At 49.1% G+C, this 10,669-nt stretch overlaps 1 protein-coding gene across 1 annotated transcript; it reads right to left on the reverse strand.

Moving 5' to 3' along the window:
- Positions 1-1,756: 1,756 nt before the first annotated feature.
- LOC113766273 lies at positions 1,757-6,463 on the reverse strand. Its single transcript, XM_027310482.1, has 2 exons — positions 2,633-6,463; positions 1,757-2,515 (listed from the first exon to the last, which is right to left on the reverse strand). Exons 1-2 carry the CDS (start codon positions 6,461-6,463, stop codon positions 1,757-1,759), a joined length of 4,590 nt encoding a protein of 1,529 aa, XP_027166283.1.
- Between the last annotated feature and the right edge of the window lie 4,206 nt (positions 6,464-10,669).

The raw sequence follows: 10,669 nt of genomic DNA on the forward strand, positions 1-10,669 counted from the left end.
TTTGGTGGAGTTCTTTCAAGTCGAAGGCCGACGCCTCCGCAGGGGATCTCGAAGAGGAGTCCTTCCAGAAATTGATGTCGTCTGGATTTCGGATCTTCAGCTGGGACCACCCCGAGGCCGTGCTGGTCGATGGGGGAATTAGCCGAGCTCTACTTCCTCTCAACAAGACTCCCTTCTTTTCCATTAAGCTTAAGAAACCTTGTAATTTTTCTTTCATGGCTTTTTCCTTCACCTCGGCTATAGCAAATGATAATATTTGTTCTCTGTGCAGTGACCAAATTGTCCGATATCATCACGTCGAGCTCTGGTGCCGAGGTGGCAAAGAGGTCAAAAAGGAAGAGTTCGGACGAGACATCGGCGCCTCCGCCCAAGAAGAAATCGCAAGGACAGTCTTCTAAGACCTCGGTGGAGAAGACCACCCCCACCACGGTAGCCCAGAGCAGCTCGGCTGCTGCGGCCACAGGGTCCGCCTCTTCAGTGCCGCCTCTTCAGTGCCAGAAGGGGTGCCATTAGGGGTGACCACGGCACTTCCACCTCCACATGGCCGAGGCAAACAGTTGAAGTCTCCGGTCAACGCGGTGACGGTGTCTTCGCTCTGGAACCGTTACCAATGCCCCCCAGTGTTTTCTGGGGAAGACAAATCTCACCCCGGCGGGCATTGGTGTCCGGACTGGTCCCTCAAGGTCAACGACCGATGTAGCCATCCTCGGGTTGCACAAGACTTGGTGATGCAGTCCACTTTGCCGAGGGACATGGACTTCACAAGAAAGCTGACTCCGGCCGAGATGCTCCAGAGCGTTATGGTGACCACGGCCTCCAACACAGCCTTGTGGCCGAGATGACACATCGGTATTGTGAGTTGCTTGAGGAGCAGGACACCGGCAAGCTGCAAGATTAGATTGCGAAGTTGAAGAAAAAGCTGGTGGTGTCTGACTCCGAGAAGTCCGAGTTTCAAAGACGCCTCCAAGAAGCCGAGACTAAGGAGGAAGAGGCCGAGGCCACAGCCAACAGCCTGAGGTCGGCTCTGGAAGAAGAGCAGAAGAGGTCAGAGGAGGCGAAGAAGACCCACGAGCAGGCTCGAGAGTGCGAGGACCTCGGCTGTGGAAGACTTCCGGAGGTCTGAGACTTTCATAGGGGACCTCGGCCAACTGTCAAGGCCGAGCTTCATGCTTGGCTTCACGTCGGCTATTGATGAGGCCGCAGCTCATCTACCACCTGAGGCTTTGGAGTCCTTGCGGAACAATGCCAATTATAACGAGGACTCCAAGGAGTTGTGTGATCGGATGGCCGAGGGCATCCAAGCCGGGAGGAACCTGGCCGAAGTCCAAGATGAGTTCAACAAATGGCTAGCTGAGCTCGACGAGGTCTTTGAGGAGGAAGGAAGAGAGGAAGCTGGGGGCGACGTCGGCGATGTGGGTGCCGAAGAGCAAGGAGGAGGAGAAGATGCTCCCCCCGGCGGGGAAGAAACCGGGAAGGCAACTGGCCAAGAAGAAGCCGAGACAGAGACTTAGATCATAGGGCTTTATTTGTAAATTCGAGGTGGGAGGTTATTAGCAATACTCCTGATCTCGGTCTTTTGTACTACTTCTTGTAATGCCTTTTCTTATTTGAATGAAAGATTTACTTCTTCTCACTTCGGCTCCTTTGATTTCTTGCTTCGTCCCCTATTTGTCCCCCTTATTTTTGAATAACGAATGCGTAGCATCTTGGTAATGAAAAATAACTAAGCAGCTGAAGTGATAACTTAGTAAAATTTTCAAGCATGATACAGTCTGAGATTCTCGGCGTGCCAAGTTCTCGGCACTAGAGAGCCATCTCGGTAACTTAATTTACAATAGCCACTTAGGCTGGATTCCACAACTCGGTAAGGGCCCTCCCACTTCGGGCCTAATTTCCCTTGTGGTTCAGCTCGGCTGACCGAGTTTTTTCTAAGCACCAAGTCTCCTGGCAGGAATCGCCGATGCTTGACGCGGGCATTGTAGTAGTGGGCCAGAGTGTTCTTGTAGGAAGCGATTCGAGCTGAGGCGATGTCCCTTTTCTCGTCGACGAGGTCGAGATCCAACTGTCTCTCCTCTTCGTTCACCTCGGCTACATAGGCTGTCAGCCGAGGACTGGGTGTAAGGATCTCAGCAGGGATGACCGCCTCAGCTCTATAGGTTAAGGAGAAGAGGGTCTCTTGCGTAGATGACCTCGGCGTGGTCCGATATGACCACAGAACACTGGAGAGTTCCTCCACCCAAGATGATCCAGCTCGGTGTAGTCGGATCTTGAGGCCATGCAAGAGAGTGCGGTTGAAGTTTTCGACCTGACCATTGGCCTGAGGGTGGCCTACCGAAGTGAAATGCTGTCTGATGCTGAGGTTCTGGCACCAAGCCTTGAAGGGGTTCTCGGCAAACTGTCTTCCATTGTCCGAGACGATGATCTGAGGTATGCCGAAGCGGCAAACAATACATTTCCAAAAGAATTTCTGAATGGCCAGCCCTGTGATGGTCCGTAGAGGCTCGGCTTCAACCCACTTAGTGAAATAATCCACAGCGGTCACCAGAAAGGTATAGCCCCCGACCGCTTTAGGGAAAGGACCGATGATGTCTGTCCCCCATTACTCGAACGGCCAGGGTGAGGTGATTGGAACCATGAAGTTCGAGGGTTGGTGAAGCTCAGGGGCGTGGGCTTGGCAGGATGGGCAGTTGAGAACAAGATTTTGAGCATCTTGTCGAACAGAGGGCCAGAAATATCCAAGAAGCAAAGCCTTCTTGGCTAGCATTCTGTGGCCGACGTGAGCTCCACACAGGCCTTCGTGGATCTCGTGGAGGACATGGCGTCCTGTCTCGGGGGTGACACACCTCAGCCACGGGCCGAGGTAGGAACGCTTATACAGTTCCCCATCGCGGAGAGCATACCGAGCAGCCTTGCGTTGTATCTTCCTCGCCTCGGCTCGGTCTTCGGGAAGGGTTCCCTGACCCAAGAAGAGAATGAACGGGGTCATCCAAGTATCCTCAGAATGCACAGGGCAGGCCACCTCTTCCATGTATCCCGGTTCATTCAGGACTTCCACTAAGACTGTCTTGTTGAGGTCAGAAAATGAGGTGGAAGCCAACCGGGATATGGCGTCGGCCCGCCTATTCTGGGAGTGGGGAATTCTTTGGATTTCGAAAGATTCGAAGTACGCGATGAGTTGGTGGACTTTGGACAGATACCGTTGCATGGTTTCGTCCTTGGCCTCATACTCACCAATGACTTGGTAGACTACGAGTTGAGAGTCGCTGCGGACGTGTATCCGCTGTGCACCAAGCCTGCGGGCTAGTTGGAGTCCTGCGATCAAGGCCTCATACTCGACTTCATTGTTGGTGGCCGGGAAGTCAAAGCGGAGGGCATACGAGCACACTTCCCCCTGGGGGCCCTCCAGGAGCAGTCCTGCTCCACTGCCATATCCATTAGAGGATCCGTCCACATACAGTCCACAGTGGGGAGGTGGACACTTTGACGGAGGTGGATTCTCGACTGAAGGTGAGCTCAAGAAATCGGCTAAGGCTTGAGCTTTTATGGCGGTGCGCGGCTCATACGACAGGTCGTACTTCCCCAACTCAACGGCCCACTTAGTGAGGCGCCCGGAGGCCTCGGGCCGCAGCAGTATCTGTCGGAGGGGCTGGTCGGTCCTGACGGAGATGGGATGAGCTAAGAAATAGGGTTTCAGCCGTCGGGAGGCGTGAACTAGTCCTAGCACAAGTTTTTCCACTTGAGTGTATCGAGTCTCCGGCCCACGGAGAGCTCGGCTGACATAGTAGACTGGCACTTGAGTGCCCTCATCCCGGATGAGCACAGCGCTGACAGCCTCGTCCGCTGCGGAGAGGTAGAGGTACAGCTTCTCCTCGGGCCGAGATGAAGCGAGGGTGGGTAGGTGGTGCAGGTACTGCTTCAGCTTGTCGAAGGCAGCCTGGCACTCCTCAGTCCAGGCAAATTGATCGGCCTTCTTAAGCACCTTGAAAAAGGGCAAAGCTTTTTCTGCGGACTGGGATAGGAAGCGGTTCAGCGCAGCCAGGCGTCCGTTCAGTCGCTGGACTTCTCGAAGGTTCCGAGGTGGGCACATATCTTGAATGGCCTTGACCTTGTCGGGGTTGGCCTTGATTCCCCGGTGGGAAACCAAATACCCCAGGAACTTTCCTGAGGTGACGCCAAAGACGCATTTCTTGGGGTTTAACTTCATCCTCGAGTTGCGGAGGACGCCGAAGACCTCCCTCACATCCGACAGGAAGGCCGAAGTGGTTAAGCTTTTGACGAGAATGTCGTCCACATAGGCTTCCACATTTCGGCCGATCTGATCCTTGAAGAGGCGGTTGATCAACCTTTGATAGGTCGCCCCGGCGTTTTTTAGCCCGAACGGCATGGTGGTATAGCAGTAGACACCTTGGTCGGTGTAGAATGCCGTTTTCTCTTGGTCCTCCTCACTCATTCCTATTTGATGATACCCTTTGAAGGCATCCAGGAAGCAGAGGATCTCATGTCCCATCGCCGAATCGACTAGGGCGTCTATCCTTGGCAGAGGATAGCAATCTTTGGGGCAGGCCTTGTTGAGGTCTGTGAAGTCCACACACATCCTCCAACCACCGGTGTCCTTTTTGACCATGACTGGGTTGGACAGCCAGGTGGGGTATTGGACTTCATGAATCATTTTAGCGGGCAGGAGCTTGTCGACCTCATCCGATATGGCCTTGCTACGTTCGGGACCGAAGTGCCTTCGTTTCTGCCGCACAGGTCGGGCCTGTGGGTTAACGTTGAGTTGATGAATCATGAGCTCGGGTGGCACTCCGACCACTTCATCTGCGGACCACGCGAAGACGTCTCGGTGGTCCTTGATCAGGGAGATCATTTCTTCTTTCAGGGGCGAGGGGAGTCCGGCCCCTACTTGGACCACTTGGTCAGGTTTCGCTTCATCCAAGACCACGTGTTCCACCTCATCCCCGGGCTCAAGTCTGTTGGGCTCTCCTGCCTCCTGAGGGTCGATGCAGTCTATGGAGAGGATCGCGGGCCTCTTTTCTTCTGACCTCGGCGAGGGCCGGGGTGTGACTGCCGCTTGAATGGTGGCGAGGTAGCATTTCCGGGCGGCGCCCACGTCGCTGCTCACCTCGGCCACCCCCTCAGGTGTTGGGAACTTAAAGCTCAGGTGGTAGGTGGAGTATACGGCTCTCAAGGCGTTGAGCGTAGGCCGGCCTATCAGCATGTTGTAGGGAGAGTCTGCTTTGACCATCGCAAAACTGACAGGCACAGTTCGGCAGCGTGAATGACGCCCAATCGTTACCATCAGGGTCACCATGCCCTCCGAGTGGACGACGTGTCCCCCAAATCCAACGAGGGGAGTTCTGACTGGAGTGAGTTGCTCCCTGGTCAGTTTCAAACTCTCGAAGGTTCGGTAGTACAAGACGTCTACCGAGCTTCCGGGGTCAACATAGACCTTTTTGACTATGTAGTTGTTGGTGAGGACCTCGATCACGAGGGCTTCGTGGTTGCTGGAAGCGGCGGGGACGGGGTCAGTGGGACCATAGGTGATGACCTCGGACAACCGGGAGCTCGGCTCGGCCACCTCCATCCCGGCCTGGCGGTAGGTTCGCTTCCGAGAGTTCTGGATGTCTCCTCCCGTTGGTCCTCCCGCGATCGTGTTGATCACCCCAGCGATGTTGGGGCCGTAGCCCGGTGATCCGTCGCGTGGAGGCTGCTTGTCCTCCCTACGATCCTCGGGACCTCGGCAATGCATGTTCGTGTCCCGCCGGTCGTCCCGGCGGGGGCCCCGGTTCTCCCGGTGGGAGGCACTTCGGTTGATAGCTCCATCCTTGCGGACGAATTGCTTCAGGTATCCTTGCCGGATCAAATTCTCGATCTCTCGTTTCAGATCATTGCAATCTTCAGTCTCGTGCCCAACATCCCGGTGGTAGGCACAATAGAGGTTTGAGTTCCTCTTATCTCTCCTCCCCGGAATTTCAGGAGGGTTTCGACCGAGGTGATTCTGCCTCATCACAGCCAGGACATGGGTCCGGCTGGAATTGAGAGGCGTCAGCTCGGCGTCCGAGGTGGACGACCTGCCTTTTACAATCCGGTCGAAGACACTTCGGCGGTCTCGGAACTGACCCGACGATCCGCTGGGCCCTTGTTCGACCCGGCTGGCATCCTTTTTCCTCCGGGAATCTTGCTCGGTACGAGTGGCTTGAGCCTCTCGCTTCATGCGGTTTAGATCTTCACTCCGGATCCCCTGATCTACTCGATCCCAGAGTTCCCGAAGCGTGCGGGGGTAATCCCGGTGTATCTCAGTATTGAAGAGTCCCGCGATCAGCCCATTGGTGAAGGTAGCTATGGTTACCTGCTCATGCTGATCAGGTATCTGCACGTTCTTCTCATTGAACCTCTGCACGTAGGAGCGTAGTGACTCGCCGGGGGCTTGCTGCAGGTTCAAGAGGTAGACCGAAGTCTTCATAATCGGACGAGACGATACGAAGCGGTGAATGAACCGATCTATCAACTCATCTAGTGAGGAAATGCTCCTCGGTTCTAAGCTCCAAAAGCTCGGCAAATTACTGCGTCGGGGACGCAGTAGAGCCGAAATGCAGAGAGGAAGGCGCGAAGGTGATCCTCGGGGTCACCTCGGCCATCATAGGAACGTAGGGCGGGAAGTTTGAAATTAGGGGGGACCCTCTCCCCGTTGATGTCATCCGTGAAGGGCGGTGCCCTCAGATATTCGACTGCTAAGCCTCCGGGACGCCGAGGTGGGTCCTCAGCTCGTTTTCCCAGAAGTTCCCGGGAAAACGCCCGGAAAATGGAAGCGATTTTAGATGTCGCCTTAGAAGAGGCGCGCCTGGAAGTGCTCCGAGAGAGGTGCCCCTCATCGGAGTCTTCGCCGGAAGGCACTTCAGGGGATTTCGTCGGTCTCCTCTTGGAGGATTCAGCTTTTTCCTTCCCCTGCCTCTTGAAGTACCTCCCCAGTTCTTCAAAAATGTTAGGATTATCAGCCACGAACTCGGCCATCTTGGCGATGGCATCTTCGTTGTTGGGCTGGGTCCTTGGGGACCCTTGTTCTTCAGAGATATGATCTTGCTGGGCTCCCGATGTCTGCCCAACCCCAGTCGAGGGGACTCTTCCACTTCTGGAGCGCGTGGATCTCATTTTAGTGGTAATCTCTTTCCCACAGACGGCGCCAATTGAGGAGGTGATTTTTGGTGCGTGATCGAACTAGCCGAAATCAGCCCTCTTGTGGATGTGGTGAGGTGGACTCAATTATCTCACCTCGGGTGGAGTGAAGTGAGGTTGTACGTTCGAAGTGGATGGCGGGGCTTCTCCCCTGGTATCACTCCGACGATCAAGTTAGTATGAGAACGAGAAAAATAGTAGTATATGAGAATGAACAGTGTGCTTACTTGTTAGGAGTACATGAGGGGTATTTATAGAGTGAGAGTGGAGGGCAGGATGGAGGTCTTATGCCGGTGGGACCCATGCCCTGCCATTACGGCTCTGCTCCCTGTCAGGTGGCCTGACTCTAACACTGTAGCCTTCAGGGTAGGATGACGGAGAGTACTGTGCAGGTGCCATTAAGTGCCTCCAGTGCTTTTCAGATAAAGCACTGGTCCCGGGTGATGTCAGGTGGCTTGACATCATCAGTGTGCAGCTGAGGTGGAGGTGCCGAGATCACCTACACGGTAGATTAGGGATCCGACCGAGCTCAGAGGATATGCCCAAGATTCGGATGAGATCTGACGAGGGACGAGGTGGATTCACCTCGGGCGTGCGGGGCGGCCGAGGTGAGCATCCTCAAATTACCTTTTAGATTTTCTTAAAAAATGAAAAGAGAAAAAGAAAACATTTGAAGGGCTGGCACATTTAAGGGTTGCATTTGTTTAATGCGACAACGCTTTATATTGTCATTGTCACAGTTTTAAAATTAGTTGTATGTAATTTTAATGGTTTTCCACTCGTACTTGCCAATCATTTAGAGGCTATAACCACTCAATTTTGAATAGGGATAATTACAATTTATCCCCCGATTAGGGGGTAAATGCACTTAGTTAACCTAAACAAAAGGAATAAAAATTTTGCCCCACTAATGTAAAAGTTGTCCTACTTCTTAACACCATAAATTTCTTTTTTTTTTCACCATTTTTATCCTTACTAAGATGTTACAAAAATAAAAAGTAAAATCAATTTACAAGTATAATCTAATTGTAGTACCAGTAGTTCAAAATGGTAGATATCTTTCATATTTTCTAATTTCTCATTTTATGATGAAATACAAAACTTTGTCATTGAAATATGATGCTTTTGAACTTAGTTCCATAAAGGTGATATAGCCACAGATTATAAGAATGCCATACTTAAAAAAGAGGTTGTAGAGGCTTATGGATCAAATACCAAAAAAAAAAACTGTAAAAATATTCATATGGTGTTTCAGAAATCAACTAACTTTTAGATTTTCTAAAGAAAATGAAAAAAAAAATCTGACGGGCTAGCACATTTAACATGGTTGCATTTGTTTAATGCAACATCCTCTTGTATTGTCATTGCCATAGTTCTGAAATCAATGTATATAATTTTAATGGTGTTTTTACTCCTACTTGCCAATCATCTAGAGGCTATAACTGCTAAATTTTGAATAGGGTCAATTACACTTTACCCTCTCCCCTGAATTATGAGATAAATACACTTAGTTAATCTAAACTAAAAGAGTGAATTTTCCCCCACCAATGTAAAAGATGTTTTACTTCTTAATGTAAGACTTGTCTCTTTTTGAGGCAATTATGACCTACATGATTGATTCTAAAGTGATTGATATCATAATTAATTGATTGACATTTTTGTCAATAATTAATTAGCATATCCCATGATATAAGGATTGGTGATTGACATCTTGATTAATTGATTGACATTTTTGTCAATAATTAATTAGTGTCTTCCATTTGTTAATGATTGATTGATATCTATTGTTAATTGATGTCTTATTCAATCAGCTAATCAATCAAATCAATCAATTAGTCAGAAAATATTATTTCAGTTATGAATTTTGGCAAGATTTCCTTGATGGAAGCAAACTGTAGGGATTTTTGTATTTACCAGTAAGGGTCCCCAGCCTAACTTATAAATAACCTGTGGTATTCTATCAATTGTACACTTTTTTTTATTAGGCATAGGTTAGAAGATCCTTACTCTAAATTCTCCTTCTACTTTTTCTTCTTCTACATATTTTGTTTTGTTAGAATAGATAAGAAGGAGTCAAAGACACAAGAAGAGATCAACTTATACTTGACAATAATGGTTAGAGGTAAGTATATTTAGATTTCCGCTGCTAGTACATTCACATGTACATAGTTAGTTTTAATATGTGGTATCTGTAAGGCCGGGTGCAACCCAATGAGTACAAACAATTTCACAATGATGCACAAAAATATATCAAATTTAAGCACAATAAAGAAAACTTAATTAAAGAGAAAAGATAAGAAATGCAAACCAAATATCAATCCAATAGCCTCTTCAATAGATGGCGATGCTAACCAAGATGTACAAGTGAAGGCTCACTCCTTCCTCACCCCAAACACACTTTGGTTGAGCCAAGGAGTTTTACAACTATTCTAGTTAACCCTCAACAACCTACACTTGAAAGATCACTCACCCAATTAAGAACTATTTTAAACAAATGAGGCAACCTTCACCAAGGTTTTACCACTTCAAGTGATAGGTTCACCTTCACCAAGGTTTTACTCCACCTAGAGAGTAACCTTCACTTGAGCAACCTCAACAACCCAACTTATACAACCAACAAAGAATCTTTCTACTCAAAAATCTCACTTGTAAGCTTGTACAAAACTTGTGCAAACAAACGGAATCTTTCTGTCGAACGTCAAAAATCGTCCACACCACCTGTCGGACGTCCGAACCCTGCGTCCGAACGTCGTCCAGAGAGTTATCAAATCTTCGTGGAATTTTTAGGACGTCCGATGAAATCGATGTGCGTCCGAGGCGTGCGTCCGATCCTTCCGGACATCCGATGCTTCCTCACGAGCGTCCGACAGAGTTTCCTTCTTGATGTTCTTCATCCTTTCGGACGTCCGATAGCTTCCTTTCGGACGTCCCACATGAGTGCCCTGTTTTTGCTTCTTCTAACAAATTGCTCACATTAAAACATTAGCCCAAATCTACATTTAGGTTTGTTAATCATCAAAACAAGGATTGATCGACCAAGGTCAACAATCTCCCCCTTTTTGATGATGACAAACAAAATGAAGATTTCTTTTATCAAATAAGTTCAAATAAAGCTCCCCCTTAGAAAGTGCCAACATACAAAGAAATTTCAATAAATCCAAAACAAACTCCCCCTTTATTTTTCAAATCAAGACCATATTGAATATCAAAATTTTCAATTGTACTTACAACCATATAGCACTTCTTGGATCAAATCTTCATGATGTACCTAAATATGAGAAATTTCATTTGGTACCCTTTCTTTATAGGGTCCTTGGGAGTTAATACAACATGATCTAGCAATCCACATGGATTTCATACCTTTTCTCATATTTTTCTTTACATAGCAATCATTTTGCATATGTCCAAATTTGCAACAAAAGTGACACATGATAGAAGTATTTTGCACATAGGTGGATTTAATGCAACTAATTTTCTTACTTCTTATCATAGCAAA

Source organism: Coffea eugenioides, chromosome 3, assembly GCF_003713205.1.
Source record: "Coffea eugenioides isolate CCC68of chromosome 3, Ceug_1.0, whole genome shotgun sequence".
NCBI classification, from domain to species: Eukaryota; Viridiplantae; Streptophyta; class Magnoliopsida; order Gentianales; family Rubiaceae; genus Coffea; species Coffea eugenioides.